Source organism: Phalacrocorax aristotelis, chromosome 3 (assembly GCF_949628215.1).
Source record: "Phalacrocorax aristotelis chromosome 3, bGulAri2.1, whole genome shotgun sequence".
Lineage (NCBI taxonomy): Eukaryota > Metazoa > Chordata > Aves > Suliformes > Phalacrocoracidae > Phalacrocorax > Phalacrocorax aristotelis.
The window spans coordinates 98,643,015-98,668,852 of record NC_134278.1 but is presented as its reverse complement, the minus strand read 5'-3'; the positions used below and the strand labels follow the sequence as shown (position 1 = coordinate 98,668,852).

Here is a 25,838-nt window from a genome sequence, read left to right as displayed (position 1 = left end):
TATGCAAACGTCTGGCTCGTTGTTCTTGCACCTACCTAGAAAGATGCTGTGGTGCCGTAGAATGTCCCTATGAAAATGAAGCCTTGTCAAACAGGATGAGTCTCTTGTAGCCCTGCTGGAATTGACATGGCTTAAAGTCTTCCATGACTGTAATTTTCTAGGGGAATTTATCAAATACTGGTGATTCAGGAGTATTTCTAACTAGAATGTGGTGTGTTTTGTTTTGTTTTGGGTTTGTTTTTTTTTTTTTTTTAAACTTCAGGTTGCTGTTTCATCTTTGTCAGCCATCATCAAATTTTTAGAGTTGCTGTCAGATGAGTCTAATTTTGGACAATTTGAACTGACTACTTTTGATCTTAGTCAATATATGGTTCTAGATAACGCAGCTGTTCAAGCCCTCAATCTTTTTCAGGTAAGAACGGTGTTTGCAATATACTTGTTTAGCTGTTTGATGAGTAGCTTCATGGCCCAATTGTAACTCCCCAGATCCTGATTAATGGCAACTTCTACATTCTAGCTTTGTTTTCAGCTACTCCTGTACAGTGTGTGTTTTAAACACTGTTACCCCCTGTTACCACCTTTTTTCCATTGTTTTTTGTTAGCTTCGAATGTAGAAGAGAAGATTATCAAGGAGGCAGGAAGTGGCCACAAACGAGGGTCTACGTAGAATGCAGATATGGGAAGAACCGTAGAAGTACCTCATGCTTGTAGCTGGCGAGGAGTCTGGCTAAAGGCAGTGAGGGGGATGCTTTGTCTTTCCTTGGCTTTAGTCAGAGGAGTTCACATCTCCAGTGGCAGGAGCAGACTTGAGGTGTGGGAGGGGAGGAGAGTTCTGTAGTTTTGTGGTATGATAAGGAACTCCAAAGCAGGGTTGCTTTATACATTAGTGTTGTTTTTGGGAAAGAGAAGAGAAGCCTGAATTTAGGCAGTATTAAGGGGAACAGGCAGCACGTGGCAGGAACACTACTGTTAATAATGGAAAGGGAGGGCTGACTGCAGCAGGCAGGGCAATGAACAGGATGGTACTTGTCCTGAACAAGAACAATCTCCTGAACAATGAACAATTTCAGAACATTCTGAAAGCACTTAGGCATGCCAAATGGCCAGTGCCAGTTTTACTTTTTATACACATTCTCTACAAATCCAAGCAGGTTACCAGTCTCTTCCATACCCCCCACCACGTCTGTTTTTCTGCTTTGCCTCTTTTTATAGTTGTAGGAAAATGTGGACTCAGAGTGGTGTCTTGTATCAGCTTTTCTCTTTTTGTTTTCATGGTAGTAAATCCTGCTTAGTCATCTTTGCTTGGAGCTAATCTGCCTGAGTTTCAAATTTATAGGAAGAAATCACAGATACGGTCCTCTGTTTACCTTAGAGGGATTTCTGGAGGGGAAAAAACCCCACATATTCATCATCTGAGCTGGTTAACCCTGGAGAGAGATGTTCTGACTTTTTAAATTTATTTTTTGATTCTGTGCCACTCTCTAGGGAACGAAGACAAAATTATCTCGTCTCAGGCTTTATGGAGGTGTTTTGCGAAGTTCAACACTGTCTTAGCTACATCCCTTTATAAGTCCTTGCAGGTGATACACATTTTGTGACAGGAAATATATTGCCATGGCCATCTTAGGGGCTCTTGTGAGATTTGGAACAAGGGGGTTGCCATGTAGCAGGAAGCTGTGTTGTTGCCTGTGTGGCAGACTGTCTGTGGGGAGGTTTTTGGGTAGGCACTGAAGCAAAACATTTTGTAATTTGAGTTGCTTTGTGAGATATGTAAGTGAAGTTCTCATGGTGTAGCAGATGCAGTTGATCATATGAAATAGTAGCCTTCCAAATTGGATGTGCTGAAGTAGGTTATTTGTTTATATGTGCTCTTCCACTTTACTGGATTCAGAAGTTTTTCATATGTAATACTGTCGAGAACACTGAAAACAGGCACATCCACTTTAGAGATTAGGTTTTCCAGGGTTTAAATGTGTCAGTATACCTTCTCACTATGATGCTAGTTCTACATCCTAGCTGTTCACAGGCATCCAGACCTGCTCCTGGTTGAATGCTTGGCTGCTGTTTTAATTGCAGGTTTTCTTGGGTAGAGAGGGCTGAGATTTTGATCTCCAAGTTATGAGTTGAAATGAGCTTGTTTGCTGTTTTTTAATGTTGAACGAAATTTTTGCTTCTGAGCTGTTTCTGCAGAAAACAAACAAAACCACAGGAAAAACGCCAAAAGGCTGTCGTGAGTCCAGTTTAATATTAAACTTAAATTACATTAAACTCTAATCTGAACGGAGTAAGTTTAGAGATGCTATAGTACTCCAAAGATGATCTGGGGAAGCTTGAGAGAATTTGGATAACTGTGTCTCTCCCATTGTCTCATTCTGTTGTGTCCCTGGCACCCCTCAAAGATCTCCAACCAAAACCCTTGAACCCAAGTCTTATTTCTTGCCACTTTTTTTTGACTTTACAAAGGGCAAACTAGCAAATATTGAGGTACATTTCTACTTTTCCTATTAAAAGGGCAGACCACCCAGTGACTAGGTACACTTCTAACTTTCCTGTTCAGTCCACTAGTTTCCAAATGGACAAACCTATTCCTTGTAAACCATGTTCCAGGGACCAGAGAGCAAGTGCTTTAATGTGATGCTGTTTCATTTGCCTTTTTTGATGGGTGCCAGGCTGAATACAGAAAAATCACTGATATATTCCTAGGGAGTAGACGGAGTGTCATTCAGTGGGTGTCCCTAAATTTCACTAACTAATTTTTTTTTTTCCCCAGAGTTCTGTGGAAAATGCTAACACTGCACAGTCTCTAGCTGCTCTGCTAAATAAATGCAGAACCCCTCAAGGACAAAGACTAGTTAATCAGTGGATCAAACAACCACTTATGGACAAGAATAGAATTGAAGAAAGGTAACAATTTTACGTGTTTGATAGACTTACACAAGTTAGTAACTATTTTACAGAAGGCACAAGATACTATGACAAAGAAATGATGGTGATTGAAGGTTTTTGTGTGCTATCTTATAACACACTGCAGTTGAACAGAGCAGAAAACACTTTGCTCTGAGATGCAAATTGACAGGCTACTCTTAGTTAAAATGTCGAATTGTAAAAAGCTAAAGGAGGAGGTATGATATATTTAGGTGGTCAAATGATTTATGCTACAGGCTAAAGCAGTGTAGTAGCCACTTCCTAACTATTATTCATACTGCAAATGCTCAGCCTGTGTAATAATATTTTGATGTCACTTCCAGTTTACCAATTAAAAAACAACATCAACAAAATACCCAAACAATTAAGCAGTAGTGACCTCTTCCTATTTCCAGTGAAAAGCTACCTTTGGTTGCGGTGGGGCACTCTTACCATATCTTGCCTAGATATTGTGGTCTGAATATGAGTGGTCTTTTTCTTCCTTGCTCTTTTATACTGTTGCCTGTCACCGTGCTTCTGCCCTGTCAGTAGATAGCAGTATTAGTCGATACAAAGCCTTAGAGAATCTGGCAAATATCTGCTGAGAATGTACAGATTACTCTCAGTCCTTCAGAACGGAAAACTACAATGGCCATATTCCTACAGAGTGTGTGTGTGTATGATTATCTCTTATTATGTTCACCATGCAAACAAAAGTTACGCTTTTTTAAGAATATAGCTATATTTAGCACGAGTTTATCATCTAAAACCAAACTTCATGCAATTCAAGTGAACAGCAGGTTAATGCATTGCAGAATGTATGTTAATGTGTATCTCGACAAAGCAGAAGCCAAAAAACTAAACTTAACTTAGATACCTTCTCTAAGGCTCATGCTTCAGATAAGGTGTAACGAATATGTCTGTATATGCTGTTGGGCTTTAGCACAGATCACTACTACCAAAAAAGAAATTTTGGCTTGGTCACCATTAATGTTTAAAGAAGTTATGTAAGGAGTAGTTTTCTCTCTAGATTTGTGGAGGCTGAGTTACTCTGCTTGTCTTCAACAAATTTTTCTACTTTCTCCAATCATTTGCAGAATGGTACCTAGTAACTTGATCAGAGCACACCTAGAAATGTTATTTATGTGACTCTGAAATATTGGTCCCCAGGTTTATCGAATACTGTATCTTATTTGTAGGTGTGATACAAGAGCTTTCATCATTACTTCTTGATTATGTGCCCAGGATCATCTGTTTCTGTCAGTTTTGGATCCCAAGTTCTAAGCCAACTTTAATTTTATGGTTGTGTTGGTTTTAAGGATTTGAAAGTTATTACTCTCATTTGTAGTGTTCCTAAGTCAAAGTAAACACTGGAGATTTTACCTTTTGTATCAAACTGGTTTGCTTGTTACTGTAATATCAGAAGTCCTGCAAGTTTGGAAGAGAGACGGTATTTTCTTTATAAAGCTGGGGTTAAATTAGGGGCAGAAAATGTAACTTGACCTGTTTTGTAGAGGTTATGATCATCTCCACATTTTGTGTTGCGATTCTGTATGGCTAATGTTGACTGCATTTAGGAAAAGCTGTATTTAAAGGAGGAGGGGAGTAATTCAATGGAGTTAAGGGTTAGTGTATCCAAGTGTTACGAGGCTGAAAGAAGTCCATTGATAACCTTCCTTATCTTGCCCAGCCACAGAATCATTGGGGCTGCAATTTGTTAGAAGTAGTTTGTTTTACTCTGTCCTTATGGACACTGAAATACTATAGTATGACTACAGTCATGGTTTTCAGTTTATTCTGCATAGCTAAGCCTCTCTAATGCATCTTGCTTTCAAGTACAACTTTGGTGAATGTAATTCTTTGGCTTTGGGATAAAAGCAATGTATTTGAGTTGTAAACTGCTTGTGTGCCATCTTCCCAATCTTAATGGTGCTCAAAGCGTGTAGGACTGTTCTTTTTTTAATCGAAAGGAACAAGCATAATAAGAAAAGCTGTTAGTGGGACTAACGAGATGTACTGACAGATTCAAATATCTTTGGAAAGATTGGCAGTCGTCAAGTTGTTTTCTACAGATTATAGTTTAGAGCATATTGATAGTTTGAGAAGGAAATATCTGGACTTCTGTTCCTTTACTGTTTACAGAAAAGCAGCGCTTCCTTTGTTTGCAAGATGAGTTACTGATTATTCCTTAGCTTGAAGCGTGCAACATTACAGCACCCCATTTGATGCTAACCAGTGCAAACCTCTTATCAAACTAGGCTAAACTACCTAGGTTAGACTGATGTTACATGATACTGTTTTGGAATAAGCGTGTTTGCTTACTCAGGAGGTATTTTGACTTAATTTTTACTCCAGTAGTGTAGAATGGATGCCTAACTGTAAAAAACTTGTTAGACTCTTGCAACCATCTTCTAAGACCTGTAGGTGGTGCAAGTCAGCTTTTGGAGCTAAATGGATCATCTTTCAGTAGTTTGCAACCTCCAATGTGGCGTTAACATTTTGTTCTATTTGTCCATAAATGTTATGTCACTAGTCTATTAACTATAGATACAGTGACAACACAAATTACTGTATATGCTTCAGGTATAATAATGTTTATCTACTGGAACAGCTCCTAATGACAACTAAAAAAACAGGGGTTCCTGATACTTGTCTGTCTTGAAAGACAGGGGGTTCTGCCCATGTCTGGCTGGTTTTCCATGATTAAAAAAATAATTATCAGTCATAAGCATACAAGATACAGCCCTACTTCTCCCACATGGTGTTTTCAGAAGGCAAGTATGTGTGGTTCTTTCTCCTTGCCTTATAGTCAGCATATTTCTGAAATGTAGTTGCAGGGACAGGAAGTGCCAATAGATCTCTTAATTGTGTAACATGATTGACTGTAATACAGTGAGCAACTTCAGTATGTAATGTTTGTTTTTCAGATACTGGAAAGTCTGAAAAATGTGGCAGAATGTAAAATAGTGCTTGTTATGCCCTGAGAAGGGAACTCCTGCTGAATATATTTTTTTTCTATTTTATTGGGGGGCAACTCCATCGGACGTTTGTACACAACACAGATGTGAAATTCCAGCTGACTTCTTTAGTTCTTTATGCATACTGTGACCAAACCTCTTATACATCTATGTCCTCTAGTAGAAAAGGTGCAAGGATCTCAGTTCCAGAGGAGTTACAGGCTGTGCTCTAGTATCACTTGTTCTGATTCAAGCCTATTCTGAGCTTTTCTCTTGTATTCCGAAATACTATGCTGCATGGGGACCAAATTGTAGAAACCAGTTCTATCTCTAGCAGAGTCGGAAAGTAATAGATTTAGGAAGCTTGAGGTGAATCAACAGCTAGCAGGGTAAAATTTCCAAGTTTGTAGAACATTCTCATGAATCAGTCTTGAAAGACAATTAAAGTAGCAGCTTGTTTAAAAACGGGGGAGGGCGGAAGCAACTCGCTGCTAGCTCTTGTAGGCAGGCTTGAATGCCTTCACAGGGCTTTATTTAGTAATAAGTTAACCTAACACATGCTTTCTCTAGCAGATTAATGGAGGGATAGAGTGGGGTAGTGCATATGGGATAACTCAGAAGCTGTGTGACTGGAGGCTCATCTCAGGTGCACACAAATACACAGCATGAATGAGAAATGGACAGATAAAATGAGAAGTCTGCATGCATTGCAGGCCTGTGATCTTCCTTGGATCTCAGAAATGTGATCAAGCAACTGGAGAGCTGTAGTTCATGCTCTTTACGAAGGCTGGGCGAGGAAGATGGAGGGGTTGCTTTTCTGCAGGGGTATGGCCTGAATGCATGGAGCTCTGCTGCAGGGGGGCAGTGAGCCTAGCAAGAGTTTATGGGTCAGGATTACAGGACAGCAAGAGGGGGGGCATTACAGTTAGCACCTGCAGCACACCTGCCTTGTCAAGACGAACGAAGGTGGACAAAGCCACCTTGAGGCAACAGGAAGAAACACGATAGTAGGCCCTGACTCTCTTGGAGGACTTGAGCCACCCCAGCACTTGCTGGAGTGAAGCTTGATACTTTCATCTTTGCACATGGTGGCAGACAAGTCAGCAGTGTGCCCTTGCAGCACTGAAGGGTGACCGTGCACTGGGCTCCACTAGTAAGAGCAGGTTGAGGAACGCAGTTCACATCTGCTTGGTAGCTGTGAGACAGTACTCTAGATGCAGCATCCAGGGTGGGGTTTTGCAGTACAGGTAGATGGACAAACAAGAGCTGGTCCAGCAGAAAGGCACTGAGCCAGGATTGTGGGCTGCAGCACATGGTGTATAGGGAGAAGCTGAGGGAGCTGGGTTTGTAGCCTGGAGAATAGAAGACTAAGGGGCAGACCATACTGAAGGTTTTGGTGGGAGTCATAGAGAAGGTGAAGCCAGATGCTTCTTGCAAGGGCAAAAGCACAAGACAAAACAGACGCCAACTTCATCAAAGGGACCTCCAGCTGGATTTAAAGAAGAAAATATTTTCTACGAGGATATCTGGAGTGTGTGCTCAGGGAGATGGAGGGATCTCTGTTCTTGTTCAGTGTTCAACTGAAATTAGTCGCCTTTAGAGCAAGGGCAGGAATTAGAGGCCTTGGGTTCCCCTTCAATGTAAATTGTTCTGAAACAAGTTTTCAGTACTTTTGTGTTCTTTTCTAAGCTTCTGGCATTGTGGTTAGCAGCTCTGGAAACACCTTCAGTACTTTACTGAGTACAGGTCGTTACTTCTCCACAGCAGCAGACTGATTTCAGGCAGTTAAATTAGTAGGTGGTGTCCTGCGTCCTCAGTAAGGGAGGGGAGAATGTGACCAACTTGGAGGTTTGTCTAAATGGCTTAATTAAAATGCACTTTAAATGCTGGGAGTGTCACTAATACTTGTAAAGAAGCTTCTGAAATACAGGTGTAATCTGAGCTAGTTGGAAGACAAATGTGATATGTTATTGTCATGCAGATTATGATGCAACAAATATTTTGCATGAAAGATGTCATCGCAGTTCCATGAAAACGGTGTTGGCTTTCCAGTAAGGCTGCAGAAATGTTAGAAAAGTGTCACCTTTGTCATTCCAAAAGTTATAATCTCTAAGGCCCCTAGGGAAATGTTTGGAGCTGAAGTTCTCAATGCATCTTTTTTAACCCTCTCCCCTGCCTTCACCTATGTTTACTGTTTCCAAAACTATTAGATAATCTCTATTTTCTTTTGGGTTTGCTTGTAAAACTGAGGTTGACAGGGAGTGCTGTCTAGAAACATAGTCAAGCACATGTCAGACAGGCCACGTCTTTAGGAAGGAATTTCCATCAAAATCCCAGGCACTTGAAGCCTATTAAAAAGCTTAGATTCTTGTGTTGCAAGATGCTTATTTTTAGTTCTCTTGTCTGAGGAGGAAACAGGGTGATATAAATAAAAGCTGAAAAAAATACTCTTTTCGTGACACCTTCAGGTGTGGGAAAGACAGTAGTGCTGTTTGAGCTGGAGAAGTACCTAAAAGCTGTTTGTATTCTGCATGTTATCAAAATCATTTGTCTTCTAGGTCAAGGATCAGCAATCAGCATCGCAAATCTGTAAATTATAGGTGGCATTCAGTGGTGCAGGATTGGAGAAGGTAGTCAGAGTATCTCCTAGTTGATACTTCCAGCTCACCCACTTGGAGCAAAATAAATACAAGGATAAAGCATTTAGTCAGTTTCTTTTGCATCTGAATTTTGAGGTTCAAGGGAAATAAAAATTAAACTAAAATTTGCTTGAAACCTCAAATTGGTTTTCAGATTTTTAAGTAATCAAATTACTATTTATTTAGGGATATGTGAATCTGTAGATGCCATAATGTTCTTTTGCTCTCAGTGTGCCAAAAAGAGGTGGATGGTAATTACTGCGGTAGTTATATTTTACTTAGAATCTGTGTTTAATTACTCAGGATTTTTTTTTAATCACAGCTGTAAGTTAATTAAGTTTCCAGTTAAAAAGTGTGAATGTACGTGTGCAAAACTCCCTGGTTTGTCACGGTATCCTTGGTGATCACTAATTTGAACACTGTATACAGGAATATGGTATATTCTCCATGAAAGAAGAATGAACATATTATTGTTCTGCTCTGTTTAATTTATATCCACAAACATTAGAAAGGTGGCACGTTAGCAAACTGCAACAGAAGCTCTTGGCAAGGTAATTTTGTCTTGACTTGTAATTTAATTTGATTTATCATGTATAAGGATTGTAAAAGTCTTTAATGTTCTGTTTACATACAAGTTTGAGTTTCTTCTCTGTACAGAATAAATGCAAATGAAGAAATATTTGTTTTTTACAGCAAAGAAATAGAACTTCTTCAGTATGCTCTTAGTCTGCATTTGTTTAAGGAATTGTGCAGGTTAGCAATTTAAGAATATTGGTGTTGGAGCATAATAAACTTAACCTCTTAATTTTAATAATGTATGGAAGCTTGAAAGAAATAAAATACTTACAGAAAATAATAATGGAAATACCTTTCCTCAGCTGTCTCTAGTCTTTGAAGACCGTGCAGTAATATCATATTATCACTGGATTCCAAAATGCTATATTTAATTAAAAAGGAAGACTGGCACAAAACCTCCGCAGTGTGAAGCATTATGCTGAGAAGCTGCCTTAGCTGCTTTCCATCTTTGGTTTCTCTGGGAGGTTTTGGGGTGGGGCAGTTTCACTATACAGAGTTTGCGAACTTGCCCATGACTGTACAGGAGTTGATGAGTTCTTGTTCTGCCGGCTCTGTTGTTCTTTGTTATCCTATAAGAAATGGAGGTTTATTAGTAATTCTTAAAAGATGGTAACTTGTTTTCCAGAAACCTGAATACTATGTTGATGGAATGGCAATGTTTAAAAAAAAAAAAAAAGTCTTGTGAAAAGTTCTTGTCTGTATTTGAATTAGGGTATTTTTGCCTTCATGTCCTTGACACTTGCTCATGCTAGCTGTTCTGTATGTAAGATTTCCTTGGTCTTCAGTTGGCAGAATTCAGTGTGAAGGCTTTTTGTTTTTGACTCTTACACATTGTGCAGCAACCTGTGTCACTAAGTTGTTCCATAGCTGGCTGACACTGCCTGTAAATCAAAAAGTGTAGTCATGCTTCCCTGGCAGTAGATTGTCACCAGTTCCCTTCTTACTGGCACTGGCACAAGTGTTCATGTAGCTGTTTGGCTCATCTTTTGATGAGGAACTTAGCATGCTAAAATAATCAAGGGTGTTATGTCATATAGCATCTAATCCAGTAAAACTAGGCAGTTGCCAAAAGGGGGGAATCTCAGTTCCCCTTTCTGGCCTTCAGCTCCTGCTACTCCCTTTTTTTTTGGTCTCGTAGCTGCAGAATAATTTGGTTGGGCATGTTCACCTGATGAAAACCAGTCCATGAAGAAGTTTCCTTTTGCTCCTCTGCAGCTGGTCCATGACCTGCTATCATCGTAAACATGAGAAGATTAACATCACCTTAAAGGCAGATCAAGCAATGCCAAAAGCCTATTCTTCAGATTTATGACTTCAGATTTCAGACTTGTAAGTGTTTGCTTTCTCTTGGTATCTTGACTTCTTGTAGAGCTTACGCTAATCAATTTATACTATGATTTGGGTTACCAAACTTGTTACAGGAGGATAAATTGGATATCTGCCTATCCTCAAATTGGAAAAGTCTGAATCTGTGGAATGGAGCTGTTGACTACCGTTGCTCAATAAACCTGCTGCCACTCTGACATATGCACTATGAAGATGCTACTTGAGTATTTTTTAGCTCCTACAGAAGACAGACTATGGAAATTTTATGAAAAATAATGTATGTGTGGAAATTAATAAATCAAGTCTCTTGTAACATTGTGAAGACAGAAAACTTCTCTGCCAAAGTGTTCAGGAGATACTTAAAGAATCTTGTTTTATGAAATAGTCTCTAACCACTTCTGTCTGTAAAGCTCCTTGAGGGTAAGAGACTGTTTAGTCCAGGAAGATTGTGCTGGGCTTTTGAGGTGGGAAAGGATTTGCTGTGTAAAACATCTCATAGTCAAAATTCACCTTTGCTGATGGATCTTCTGTATTTTTTTCCTTCAATAAGCATGCATGTTTAAAAGTTGGGAACAGTGTTAGTCATTCTGTGAAGTAGCAGGTTGCTATAAGGTGAGAATTTTCCCTTTTTATCCCAGCTTCTCTTCTGTGAAGTTGTTTAATTCTTTAAGGGTAATAATTCTGTTATTTTTTAACTGAGAATGAGAAGGAGTGGTGAATCAAATCTAAATGGTGCTGTTACATAAAACTCTAGTCTGAATGGCAGTTCTCAGTAATAATTAAAAAATAAACTTTACTCTTATTTGGGAAACATAACTTTTGAGAAACATAAGTGAAGGTTTATTTTCCTTTTTCAGTAACTTGGGTAGCTGACTGCTACTGTAAGTAATATAACCAGGCTGTGGAATGGAAAATAAAAGACAGTTTTGGTTTTAACTGTGATTGGGGTGATCATGTAGGTTGGTTGCACAGGTGTATGAAAGTTTCTTTAGAACATAGACAGGAACAATACTTTTTACTTCAAATGTTTTAACATTTTCAGGACCACAGTCTCATAGAGCAGGGCTGGTCTGCCATGGGAGCATGGAGGAGTCCCAACCGCAGAGTGAACCATCAGCGAGAGATGGTGAGAGGGAGGTGCTGGTAGGCCTCTTTGGGTCCCTGCTGCAGGGCATTGGTGGCCTTCTGCCTGATGTGGAGAGAAACAGTGGGGCTCTTGACAAGCTGTGGTTATCACCTGTCTGTAGAAATGTAGAAACACTTCTGAAGATCCCTCTCCTTATTGCTCTGAAACGCAGCTTGCAGCCTGGGGCTCTTGGTCATGTGAAGAGATAGGTGTGTGATAGGACTATCAGGAGTGCTGCCAGCCTTGTCTTATAAATGCAGAAAAAAATGTTTCCTTTCTGCTTATCGTACTTTTCGTTGTAGGGAATTTGTGTGCTTGCCTCAGAGCCCTGCAGTTCTTTGCTTTGACATGCTTTCTGGCTAGAGGAGGTAAAGCAAGCTCTGTTTGTGTGCTGCTGCTTTATTTGTGTATGCTTCAGAATGATGCCAGGCATTCCCTTCCCTCCAGGTCTAAAACTATTGCTGTTGCAGCAGTCTCCTTCAGCAGCAAGATTTTAATTGCATCAAGTGGTACCTTGCTGGCAAGGATAAGACCCAAGATTTTATTTTTCTGCTGAAGAATTGTTTTCTTCTTTACCTTGCCAAATCTGCTGGGGTCAGAAACTGTTCAAATGCTTCTGCAAAAATAGCGACTTATTGGTAACCTATTTCAGAATAAATAAGACTGCAATAAGTATCTTTGGGGAAGAAAGCATTGTATTGGAGTTAATGATTCTCCTTCTGAGACTTCTGGGTTTTCTTTGTTTTGGGGTTGTTGGTTTTTTTTTTTCTTATTCTGAACTTATCAGCTTGCAACCTTGCAGTCAATATATAAGTTTCCAAAGCTTTGCTTGATTGTTACAGAAAATAGTTGTTTTGTGCCTGGTACCCCGATCCAATCTCAGGGCTTTAATTTGCTACCTCTGTGCTTTGTAATACACATGGTGTATGCAGGAATTCATGTGGGGTAGGAAAGAATCTGTTGGTTTCCTGATAGGTATTAATTTAATGTTTTGTAAATGTAACTGATGTAGAGGAGTGAACTGTGATTGTTTGGAAGAATGAATGCATTTATTGAATTAAAGTTATCTGTAAGTGGACCATTCTGAGGTTGCAAATATCCAGTATTGTTTTCATGGTAGGATGGTTTGGGAACTAATTAACAAAATTAGAAAAGGCAGGAGACTGATGTTTGGATGTGGCTTTCTCTTATGTTGCTTAATCTTTCAGGTTAAACAGCAGGGAGCCTGATGTGGAGCACTTCTGTCCAGCTGCTCAGTAGCACAGTTTGTGTACCCAGTGCTCTGGAAGTGTGTGCAATATGATTTCTGTGGCCCCTCTAGGGTCTAAAGCTGCCCTTCAAACCTTGGACTCTACGTTATCAGGGACTACTTCAATAGAGCTGCAAGAAATAGTCAGCATATTCATGATTGCTTCAAGTGATACATTTGAGAGTAAAAGACAGTAGTAGTGAGTTCAATCCAAAGACCTACCCTGTAATAGTGGAATGAATGCCAATTTCTAGTACTAAACACATCCTGAGGGCATCAGATACTTGCCTGGAGATCCCTTGATTGAGTTCACTTCTGACTTGAGGGAGAAAGTATGGCAGGGTGGAGAAGAGCAGCAGGTAGCAGTACTACCTCACACTTTGTGGTGGCAGTGCTGGTTTCTGCCAGCTTATAAATGTTTGTGGGACTGTAACTTGAGGGTATAATTTCCTAGCCAGCTTAAGCGAGCATCAAGATACAATGGGGCCTGTTTACAGTTGGCAGAGCCACCCCAGACCAAGCTGGTTCAGGGGAGCCTCACTGGTGGAAAGCAAACACAGCCACAGCAAATGGAAGATGTGTGTTTAAGGAGGGAGCTGCTACTGGGAGCATTACCTTCAGTGTCAGCCTGGAGTGTCTTGCAGCTGCCTTTACCAGACTACCAGTTTTTCTTCTCCCATGCTATGTGGCTTGCCAGTGTAAGGAGCAAGACAGCTTTCAAACTGTACTGCTAAGCCAGGTTATGCCTCGTCTCTGACTTTGTTTCTGCAGAGAAGTTTTGAAATGCTCTGGGTCTAGGATGGGGAATCATTGCAAAATCTTTTAAAAAGCTGGGAAGGTCATCAGAGTACAAGGATTGCTATAATTTGACTGGGTTGATGGCATTGTCTTTAAGAACGCAAACCTTACAGGTAAATTTTAAGATGTATCACTGTGGGACTGTTTACCCCTGGTTTGTCGTTTCTGTTAATCTACCCTATTATACAATATCCCTTCATTGCTAGAAGCGTGTAATTTCACATACCGCCTATAAAACAGTAATGTACTTTAAATTCTGAATTGAGGATGTGTATACGCTGTTGTACTCCTCGAGTGTTGTCTTGAAAGTTTTGCTATTTAGGCAAGCTGTATCTTTTAGTTCAGCTCTTTTTTTTAGGTTGTAACAGTGGTTTTGACAGGGGGTAAGCTGTGAAGTCATTTGATATTACAGAAGCATTTACTGAGGAAACAAAACCAACTTTGTGCTAGCATGCTAAGAAGAAATGATAACAGGTCACACTGTTTGGGCAAGAACAGGTGGGAAACAGGAGAACTTGAGCTGTTTAGCGTGGAGGGGAATACATGTGAAGGTGCAGGCTGCTTTTTTGGCAGACAGAGTAGGAAGAAGCCTTGCTTACCTGGGCACAAGCCTGTTGGAATTGGCTGTGTTGTTTGTTTCTGAACTACAGGCCTTTGTGTGTGTATGCCTATTTGGGAGAGCTGAAAGAGAGCTTACTCAGATGAACAACTTTGACTCTCACTCAAACATAAGATTTTGGACCCTAATGATATTGTAGGGCCAAAACATACCAATTTCATTAAAATAACAGTAAGATTTTGACCTTTTGCTTGAGATATTCTCTCTCATGTGTAAGAGGAGCTGGAGAGGTATGCATACAACTCTTGAGTTGCTGATGAAACAAAAACCTGGATTCCAATCTTGTGTTTTCAAAGTGCAGGAGGAACTGGTGCTTACGGTGAATCCTCTGCAAGGCTGCTCCTGCTGCCTGGGTAAATATTGCCACCAGCTGGAGGCTTGCTGCCAGAAATCAGGGCAACTTCTGTCTGCATACAGTCTCTAGAAACCGTTTGGTGTGAGCTGAGTGTGCAAGATGAGTGGGGGATTGAGAATATCAGTGACACTCAGCCCGTGGTGTATGAGTAAAATAAAATGGCTTTTGATGGTGTTAGTCTCTCTAAAGCTGCTGGTTTTGTGGTATTTTTATTTCAATTTGTTTACAAATATTGCTCCAGTTTCATAACAAAGTCTTTTGTGCATAACTAAGCACTTGCAAAAGTGTGTGTGGTTTGTCTAGATCTTTTGTTATTTCTTTGTGCTTGTCTGAGAAATTTTGAATGTTATTTTTATAAATGCACGTAACAACTCTGTACTCGGCAAAATGCCCTGGGATGGTCAATGTGTGTGTTATGCTGTGAAGATGTGTGCTGCAGTAAAGTCATTCTCAATATCAGGCTCCAGATCATCTGATTTAGGTGGCTCGGTGCCCATCTTAGGTTTTTGTCTTAATAGTTCAAAGGCTGTAAAGCATACTGGGGTTCTTTGTCATGAAAAGAGCGTTGCAAGTTCAAGGTGGTATTTCCTGCTTTACCCCAGGTGGTGACAACTGGATTTTGGCTGATTTTTTTGAGAGATGTTTGTCTAAGGAACGATTGGGTCACCAGGAGAAATTTATAAAGGGAACTTAGGACAGTGCCTTGCTATTTTCTGGCTGGAAAACACAAATGCTGGTATTAATCAACTACAGCAATGTGCTCTAGTGTGGACTTCCTCCAGGGTGTTAAAATCCCAAGTGCTTTGTGTGGAAAAGAAAACCCAATTAGAACAGGTAAGATGGTGGCTTGGCTTTGCTCTGCCCTCCTATTGAAGGTGCAGTACCTCAGACTGTAGTTTGAAATTACCAAAATAAAATAACAATAGGATTAGAAAAGAAGAATTTATCAGTTTTATGAGTCTGGGTTAAGTGTGTGCAGGGAGGGTTTACATCAGCTATATTGGATTAAGAAGAGATCTGAGTTTGAAAGACACCTGAGGAAAACCAAAATAATGGTACATTAAGTGTTTTCACTTTCCTTTGTGTAAAGGAAATAGGAAATCAAACTGGTATAACTGCATATTCTGAAACTTGTGTGGCAAGATGAAAGTCTTAGTGTATCTTAACGCAGTCCTTAATATGCTGCTTTTGTAAGTGGTGTTGCTCTGTTAAGTTCTCTATAATCAAGTTGGACAGAAAGTTGATCTTATTCTGCAGCCATAGAAAACCATTAGCAGGCAGAGAATACAAATATATGCTCTTCAGAAGTCTCGGCTGTTGTATAGCTGGTGGAATTACAAACTTTAAGATCTTCCTAAAAGTTAACCAGCTTCTCCTGTAAAAGAGTGCATTCTTAATTTGATTTCAGTTTTAACACTTTTTTCCTTGTGTCATGTGGAATCGTTAAGAGTTTTTCCCCATGAAAACAGCAGAAGTTAGGATTTTAAGGTACTACTCTGTAGTAGTACTAGTAATTAAATATATATTACTCATTATTAAATATATTTATTACTGATTATATATGGATCCAAGTTTCATAATATGATAAAGAACCAGAGAGTCCTTTTTCTGAGCAGAAGTGCTTGAAGGAAGCATTCTCCTTCCTGCATGCATAGAGAGGGGTGGAACTGCCCAGGGTTTTGCAGGTCGTTGGTGGAAGCAAGATTAAAACCTAGGTGCTTTATTACTCAGCTGGTTGTACAGCTTGCTGGTTTGTTAGGGGTTTTTTTTGTGCTGGCTGATCCTGTTTAGGCATTAAAAAAATTCATTCTAACTCTGGTCTTTTATTTTAATCGTTGCTTTAGTTATAATTGCTACAGACAGAATTATTTTCATCCTTCTATGAAACCTGTAAACAAATCAGGCTTGACTGATGTTTTCCTGTTAACTTTTATATTTAGCTCTAAAAGCCTAGAAATATCATTAAACCCTCCTGACAACCTCTGTGTTGTGGCAGTATTGAGTGCAATAACCTTAAAATTGTGATGAAAAACGCTGCATAGATGTATCAAAGGAAGAAGCCATCTTTACTGATGTCAAATGAGATGTAAACCTCAGTGGAACAGAAGCATTGTGATGAGACTTGGGAAAGTGTGTGCCATTTATTAGATTGAAAACAGGTTTTTGTTGTCGTCTTTTGGTGTGGAGTGTTTAAGAGGTGTCACTTGGACCTGCTATTATCAACAATAAAACACAGGAAGGGGTGAAGTGCTTTCAGTTGGATTCCAGAATATCCAACAGGAACTTGGAGAAACTCTCTTGAAGAGCACATTAAGCCTAATGTTAGTTTTTACTGCACTCCAAAGCTGATAAATAGCCATGGTTTTGAAAGCAGGGGTTATGATTTCCAAGTTCAAGAAAAGTACTTGTGTTAGTTTGCAGTTATATTAGCTGAAACTTTCATTGCTGTTTTTTGGTTTAATTTGCAGATTTAATTAACCATCTTGAAACAAAGATTTCATTTCTGTTCCAGTGTGTTTTCAATAGTTGTAATTGTTACCTTGACCGTGCTGCCTTAATGTGTGGTGGACAGTTTTGCCTTATTTTCATTTCCCTTTCAGCTGTGAAGCAGAAACAAGTTATCCAATGTTATCAGCTGTTGATTGATTACACTTTCTTGGATTTTTTTATTTGTTTCTTTTTGTATTTTCTATTTTTCTTTCCTCAGTCAAGCTTTATATTGAAAACAACCTGTCATTTGATTTCATTATTACTTGTGAGCATTAGGCATGGTTTATAGTTGCATTGTCTTAATATAGCCCTTTCTATTCAGCTACCTTGTATGTGTTCTTACCATAGAGGAAATTGTTATGCAAAATGTGGCATGAACACAAACCAGTCAGCCTTATATTTGTGGTTGGCAAATATAGTGGGGGGGAAGATAGAACAATACTAGGAAGGTCAAGAGATGTCAGTCTCATTAGCATAGCTGTGGCAGAAGAAAATTGTATCACGCTGATCTGAGAACTCTTTGAACTTGTCCTTCTTGTGGACAAAGGAGGGGAGAAAAAAAAATTAGGGCTTTCAAAAGGCCTTTGACAAATTCTTATTCAAGAGGCTGTTGAACAAGCTGAGGGAGTCATGGGGTGAAAGTGATGGGTTTGTCTGTGTAAAAGGCACACGCAAAAAAAGTTTTAATCTTGGCAAAGGTAAGCTCAAGAGACTAGAAGCTGTGCTTAAGATATTCTCTAATGATCAGGATAGTAGCTGGCTAGTAAGGTACTAACATTTTTATAGGTGACACAAATAAGGACTAAACTTTTAATGAAAACCAAAACAGCCTGACTGATTGGACAGAACAGGGATGGTTTGCATTTTAATGAGAATAACTCTAAAGCAATGTGTATAGAAAGAAAGCATGAATGAATGTAATCTGCTCTGTGTCTTACAGAGCTTTACATGGAGCCAGAAAGGGTACTGGGCATCTGTGTGTCACACTGAAGGCAAGTCTCTGTGGGGTTGGGCTTTAAAGGTACTGTGGCGATACAGAATCTGTTGCTGCTGGTCTTCCCCAAAAGCAAAATTTAGTAAGTTACAAGAAGTGATTCAATGCATATATGACTGCCAGGATTATTGATTGTTTAAGGACCTCTTGGAAGAGCAACTAAATGGTCTGGCTTGAAACATAAGCTATTGGAGGGTGAGATGGGATGTAATATAGAAGACAGACTTGAATTTTACACATTCTTACATGTCTGAGAGTGGTCATCAAAATCACAGAAAATAGTTTTTATACTGGAAATTTTAATGTGGAAATCACGGAGTAGTCTGTAGCTTAACCAGGTTGGATAAAACCACCAAACCGTGGTTTCCTACCCCAGGCAAGACTAGTATTGTTCTAGATTAAGATTCACTTTTATAATTAAACCCTCCAAATGTGTATTGCTTTCTTCCTAGTACTCTTATGAAGCGAAGAAAGGGTATTTTAAATAGAACTTCATGCAGCGTTGTAGGTAAGAAAATATGAAGTATTTGTGACTAATGCCTCTTCATGGATTGATGTGTGGTGTGGTGATATTTAGATAATTGAGAAGTATTAAATAGGTTTACAAATCCTGCATATCACCTGGGAAGTGGGAGGATGTAACATCAGAATAGCGCAACCTTTTGTTTGTGTTTGCCGTGACCATAACTTCTAAAGACCAAGCAGAGTAAAAGTAAGAACATATGGCTATGCTTTACTGTAAGTTTTCAGTGAATCCTGTCTTTTTTTTTTTTGCCAAAGGAATTGTTTCCAGATTACAGGACTGAAAATGACCAAGTTGCTTGCTGTTATGAAGAGGAACAATTTGGCAGATACTGCCCCTAGTTTCAGTAAGCTCTGACAGGGCTTAGGGAAAGATCTGCAGGTGGGGTTTGTTCCTTCTGTAATCCCCTCGGGAAAGTTGGCAGGCGTTTGGTTAGTAGGCTTATATTTAGGCTGTTAAGCAGTTATATCGGGTGTCTTTGGGTGGTTTTGGGTTTTGTTCGTTTGTGTGTTTTTTTTCTTTAAATTAAAAAAAATCTGGTCTTTACAAAGTAGGTTTAGTCACCAGCTACTGCTGGTGCTTCTGAGAAAAGCTTGTGATGTGAATCTTAAGTCAGGTCTGCTAGGTAAATTGTGGGGATTTTTAATAAAGATAGCAATGTGTCTGCTATGGTGATATATCTACAGAATCATGTAATTCTTATTATTCCTCCAAAGCATTTGACAGAAGCCTGAAAGCTAGAAATTGTGCGCAGAAACGCCAACGGGGATCAGAATTAGAAATTATTTAGCTATTATGATGTTATTTATACAAATCTTGTTCTGCATTCTTGCAGTAGGTATCTTAAGTATATTCCTGTCTACTTCTCACAAGCTCTGTATACATGCTGAAACTTTAATGTATCTTTCAGAGATTCCCATGTTTCCTATCCTTTTTGGAAATAAAGCGCCATTATGGGGCAGCAATGTCACTCTTATTTATTAAGGCAATAGTTGAATGGATAAATGTAGGGGTAGGATTCTTCTCGTCTTACTTCATTGATTTTGTTTGGTATAATACAGAAGGTTCACTGGAGTGGCATGGGTAGAACACTTTGTGCAGCAGCACGGTGTTAATCTTTAATTTTTTATATGCGGAAATGTACTTCTGCCTGTCCAGGGGTCTCTATCTTGTGTTTATTTAGACAAAGGCTTTGTTTCTTGAGTGACTGTCTTTACTAATTAGCTGAGGCAGTGTACCATGTTAACCTCTCTGTACTATTTCAAGTGCCTAGCTCTCCTAGCAGAACACTGCATGGTGTAATGCAGAGATTATGCTTTCAAATGCTTTCAAAATGACAAAAAAAACCCCCAACCAATTGTCATTCTCAATACAGTTTGCAAATGCAAACGTTCCTCTTATTGACACTGATGCGTTTTCCTGTCAGTAAGCAAAACAGTAGAAATAATGTGGTGAAAGCTGTCCTTTCTCTGCTTGCATGTCTCTAAATGGAATTAACTTCCCTGCTGAAGCCAAGACGTTGACCAGAAATCAACACAGTGTATCATGTGCGGAGGTCTCTGAAGGGCAGAGTCCTTCCTTCATATTCCTAAAGTGTGACCAAAACACTGAAGCCTCTGGCATTCCAAAATGAACAATATCTGACTTCCTTTGTTTAACTGCAAAGGCAAAGTGATGCAAAATATGTAAAGATGACAATGTTAACTGGTGCAAAAAAGAATGCAAGAAATTTCTCTTACATTCTAGTGGGGAAAATATAATTTAATGTTCTGTCACTTCTCATTGAGATTTGTGCTTGCTTTCAGCACTTAAAGAATATTTATTTCACTTTAAAACCAACCAAACAAAAACCCACCAAACAAACAAACAACAAAAACCCAAACCCAGAATGTCAGGGAGCAGCAGCAAGGGCAGGCTGAATGGAAGGCAAGCTGGGAGTCAATGGTAGAGATAGTACCCTCATTGATAAGGACGCAGTCCTCCAATACCTGCATGAGGCCAACGGTATATCTGGTGACAGTAACCAGGTTTAGTCACAGTCTGGGTCTCCAGACAAGTCAGTAGTGATGATCTGAGGTGAAGCAAGGAAGTCCAGTCAGTGGGTGGTCATTGGGATCAGTGGGGTGCATGGCCAGGCACAGGCAAAGCTGCAGCATAGCTCAGGTAAGAACCAAGGACAAGTGCCTTAGTTTGAATGCAGCTCTTGAGTGAAGGAGAGGAGGCCCCAGACAAGGCTCCTCAGACCTGTTTAGTGCACAACTCTTCACAATGGTCTTTACTGGTAAGATTTGCCTTCAGGAATCCCAAGCACCTGAAACCAGTGGCACAGTCTGGAGCAAAGACACAACCTCATTAGAGGAGGATCAGTTTAGCAAACATTTAAACAAATTGGACACATGGGACCCAAGGAATACAACCACAAATGCTGAGGTAGCTGGTCAAAGTCATTGTGGGATCAGTCTTGATTTTCTCAGAAAGGTCATGATGGTTGGAGGAGGCTTCTGAAGACGAGTGACGTTTGCTTTCTTCCAGTCAACAAGAAGGGCAAAAAGGATTATCCAGGGAATTACAGGTTGGTCTGTAATCATCTTCATCCTTGGGAAGGTGATTGAGCAAAAAATCCTGTTAAGCATTGCTAAATGTACTAAGGGCAGGATGGTGATTAGAAGCATTTGGCATGGATTTACTAAGGGAAGAATCAAGCCTGACCAACCTGATAGCCTTCTACAACAAATTGACTAGGTTGTTGGATAAGGGAAGAACAGTGAATATTGTTTATCTTGACTTCAGCAGGCTTCTGTTACTGTCTTCTATTATGTCTGATGAAGTATGGACTAGATAAGTAGGCAGCGTGGTGGACCAAAAAGTAGCTGAACTGCTGGGCTCAAAGGACTGTGATAAGGGGGATGAAGACAAGCCTGGAGGCCAGTCACTCACTAGTGGTGTATCCCAGGGGTTGATACTGTGGCTATCCTTGGAGATACCCAGTATGTGGCTGGACACAGTCCTGGACAGCTGGTTCTAGCTGACCCTACTTTGAGCAAAGGGGTTGGAGTAGTCAATGTCTAGAGGTGCCTTCCAACCTCAAGGACTGTGATTCTGTGATCCAGGGTTGCACAGCTGCACGGTGTCAATGTTGGCCTTGACCACAGGCAGCTAAACTCAGCCAAGAGTGGGTTTTTCCTACACTGTGGGTTTTTCCTGCTTAACCTCTGTCCTTTCGTAGACTACTGGATGACTTTTTTATGGTACAGGGAAACGATTAATCTCAAAGTAGATTTTGAGCTTTGACATACTTGCAGAACAGATGCTGGCATTTGTGGCTGAAACAGGTTCACTCCAATGCTGCTAGATTAGGTGACTCAACGGTTAACAACTACAGAAGTATACTTGCTTTCTCAGCTCACGCATTGTCCTAGTTTAATTAGTTCTTTGATTAGGAAAGTTGACCTATGGGTACAGCCATAGAGAAAGGACAGATAGAAACTGCTAGATAAATACTTTCATTCTAATTAGTGACATAAAAGAATTATAGACAATGCCATGCTAATCATTGTTATGAACTTCCTATTCAGGTTGAATTTGGTTGAAGCTTTTGTGGTGGATCCAGAACTACGTCAGTGCCTTCAAGAAGATCTCCTACGTCGCTTCCCAGATCTTAACCGTCTGGCAAAGAAATTTCAGAGACAAGTAGCAAACTTACAGGACTGTTACCGGATGTACCAGGCTATTAATCAACTGCCTAATGCTGTACAGGCACTAGAAAAATATGACGGTAATGCTACCCCCATCTATTTTCAATGCTTTATAATACACTGATGATGCAAAGAAATAGTGTGTAGATTTGCAAAGGTTACTTTTCTTCCTGTGTACTTTTGCTGCAGGAATAAAGCTTAAAGACATTTGAATATGAAATGAGCTGAAATTCTGAAATGCAAATCAGATACTTAAAAACAAACATATCCAAATCTTTATATCAAAAAGTGTTCCAACTAGCATGTAGCTGAAATACTTGAACTGTTGGGTGATGGTCCAGTAATCTTTGATATTGACTTGTCTCTAAGAATTATTGAACAATTTTGTGTGTATTATGATCTTACAAACACGATACCATTCATACAATATTGTTATGTCCCTTTTGAAGACACTTTGCACTTTGGGTTGTAATTAAACACAAAAAAAACCCCCACAGTTTAAGCATTATCAGTATAATTTAAGTGGCGCTTTTTTTTAATCGTAATGCTGCTGTATTTGATAAGAGTAACATGACAGGGTTTCTTCTGATCTTCGTTAGCAGGAGCTCAATGCTATGACAAGCAAGTCTAGAAAATGTAAAGGTTGCTATTTCTTTTCCTTTTCTATGCGTTACCAAGAAAATGTAGAATAAGATAGTGTCAACGTAACAGGGAGGTGATTCAGTACAGCAATAGCAGTCTTAGCCTGTCAGAAAGCGTATTTTTGTAGAAGCCCATTAATTTGTTTGAAAATATCTTTGCATAAAGCAAGCACCAAAGCCTTAAAGAGAAATAATTTTTGAAATGGTACGGTTACAAAACTTTCTTTCCTGTATTTGAGTATACAGTGATATTTCCCAGTATTTTATACTTTTCTGTACTACATTTTTATGACTTCCAAGTAATGAAATTTATCTTCTAAAATACTAATATTAAAATAAATTAACTTTTGGTTGCTGGCTGTGCTATTTCCAAAAGCAGTTAAGATCTAAAACTGGGAAGAAACTTTCATCTTAAACTGAGGTATTTATTCAAAATGCTCGCTTCTTGTCTTTATTTCTTTTTCTATTAGTTGACATTTGGATCAACAGAGTTTCTCTGTCATAACTTTGGGGTAGGTAAACAATGCCATTTTTAGAAGTTTTGAGGAGCAGGCTGTGTAAGGCAAACTTAAGTGCACCGTATGGAAAAATTTCTGTTTTACACATGAATCAGTTGGCCTTAGTAGGACAATCATCAGCAGTATATAATTTAAGATAGGTAAAATGTATTATTTTTATTTTTCTTTGTACTTGTATGCCCTTGCTTAGAGTACAAGAATGGTCTGGTAATTTTGAATGTATATGACTGATTCAGACTGGATGTGATTGTTGTTTAAGACTGTACAAAATCTTTTAACTCATCAAGAGATGGATAGTCAGAAAGATTTTTGGCAGTTCTGAGTATCTGCCAGTTTAAAAACTTGTTTTCTCATGAATGGCTATGGGAGATAGAGCAACTACACCATGAAGTGATCAGCAGTGATTGCCTTTTCCTCACTATGAAGAATTGCTTTGTTGAGATGCTTGTTCTTATGGATGGTGAAAGCTGAGGTGGGGGTAAAGAGTGAAGATGACTTTTTTATTTTTGAGACATAAGAAACCTGCATAAGATGGGAAAGGACTCTGAGTCATCAAATCATTTTGCTATTGCTGGCAAAAGGGAGCAGTTGTTCATTACTCAAATTGCTGGGGCATAAAATCTAGGTACTTAAAAGATTTCTGTCTTCAAGAAGCTGCTGAAGCATCCTCCTTCCCAACTCAGACTGACACTATTTTAAGCCTGTAGATATGCAGGATACAGGAACTGTATGCTGGGTTCCAGGTATATTTTGCCATATTGGATGCAGTGGCTTGAATACCCCCTTACTGCTTTTGAAAATACCTCTTAATGCATGTTCCAGTACTGTTCTTTCCATGACTGCTGCACTGGTGTGTTATAACCATGTTGTGATCGAACTTGGCCTGTTTCCCGCCAATTATTCCCCTACTCAGAGTGGAAATTCGTTTATCTATCAATATGTCATCTTACTCACTATTAAATCTTACTTAATTTCTGTTAGCCCAGTTTTCAAGGTCAATTAGTTAAGTTCCTGATTCATATGTTTCAATTTCATCTACTGATATCTTCCACATTGTATATATTAGTGAATTTTATAGGCAGCCTTCTTTTGTGCATTAATATTAATTCACACATCTTAAAAAGATAAATGCTTGTATGAACCCTGGAGGAACTGTATTGCTGATGTTCCTCCAGCTCATTCATCTTTTGCAAGGCGGTGATGCCCTCTTTATCTGCCTTCTGATCATTGTATCAATCATGAATCTTGCTTCTTCACATCCTATGTGACACTGTATTGAATGTTTTAGAAGAGCCCAGATCAGGTATACAAATTTCTCTTTGTCTTAGGCAGTCAGTTATCTCAGACATTGCGCTATACAGGTATGATCCGTCTCTAGGAAACCCATACTGTATTTTGTCCCAATTTCCATTTTACTCTTGCTCTTTCCAAGACAATTTGTACCATGAAAATTACTGGGTTAAGTGCATTTAGATATTGAGATTTGTCTGTTTTCCTGTGATAGAATAGTGTCAGTTATCATACTTATGTTTGCTGCCGAACTAACTGTATAAATGTTTCAAGTTTGAAGATTAGTGCTTGATTTTAACGTCTATACAACGTTTTAAAACATAATAATAATAAAGCCTTTAATGCATTGTAAGAAACACTTATCTGTGCTTCAGTAAGTTAATTATGGTTTAAATTAAAAACTACCTGGGAGCAGATAGGCTTTGTGATCAGTATGCATCTCTGTTTTTGACAGTACAAAAGTCTATTCTTTCTCTCAATGGTTAGCTTACATGCTAGTCATGTTGAGTAGATGCAAAAGTGTTGTTTTTTTACTATGCATCATGAGTTTATGAATGCAGGTGCAAGACAGGTTGGAGCTTAATTTAGAATTTTTCAATGGTGTTTCTTTCTCATAGTCTCTTAATAACGATGGTTATGCCTTTAAGAAAAGCATATACATACAACTTTTATAAATTCTCAGTGTTCACTGACTCCACTATTTTACTTCCTTCAAATGTTGGATCCTGAATATGAAGTTGGACTGAAAGGGTAAATTAATTTTGCAGTATATGTTTGAACCGTATCATAAACATATGTAAATATGTTAGTATTTTATTTACTTAATTTATTAATGTTTTCTGCTTTTTGAATGTGACATCTTTCTATCGTGTCTGAAGATACACTCTTCAAACTTAAATAATGAAATGGTATTATGAAACTTTCCTACTTATTTCAAGAAAAGAAATTTTAATTGCTACTTTAAGTTCAAGCGCAATCATTTTTCATTAGTTCAAGAACAGTGAAGATCATTGTGTGTGCCGTGCACTCTGTCAGCTGGTGCACTGGAAACTGCTGAGTCCATTCTGAAAAAAAGAGACATGAAACTTTTCTGTTCTTCAGTCTCTTCCTTCTTTTCTGTCTCCTTTTATTTTCTAGG

The 25,838-nt window shown here is 39.1% G+C and overlaps 1 protein-coding gene across 2 annotated transcripts in view; it reads left to right on the top strand.

Annotated features, from left to right (window-relative positions):
- The window catches only part of MSH2 (mutS homolog 2), a 54,774-nt gene that overhangs the window by 5,001 nt on the left and 23,935 nt on the right, over window positions 1–25,838 (top strand). Inside the window, exons 5-7 of one of the 2 annotated variants that reach the window (XM_075088660.1) lie at window positions 263–412; window positions 2,771–2,904; window positions 22,132–22,331. In XM_075088660.1, coding sequence (XP_074944761.1) covers window positions 263–412; window positions 2,771–2,904; window positions 22,132–22,331 — 484 coding nt within the window. Of the gene's footprint in view, window positions 1–262; window positions 413–2,770; window positions 2,905–10,291; window positions 10,406–22,131; window positions 22,332–25,838 lie in introns of those variants that run through there. The other variant, XM_075088661.1, reaches the window with a different exon arrangement.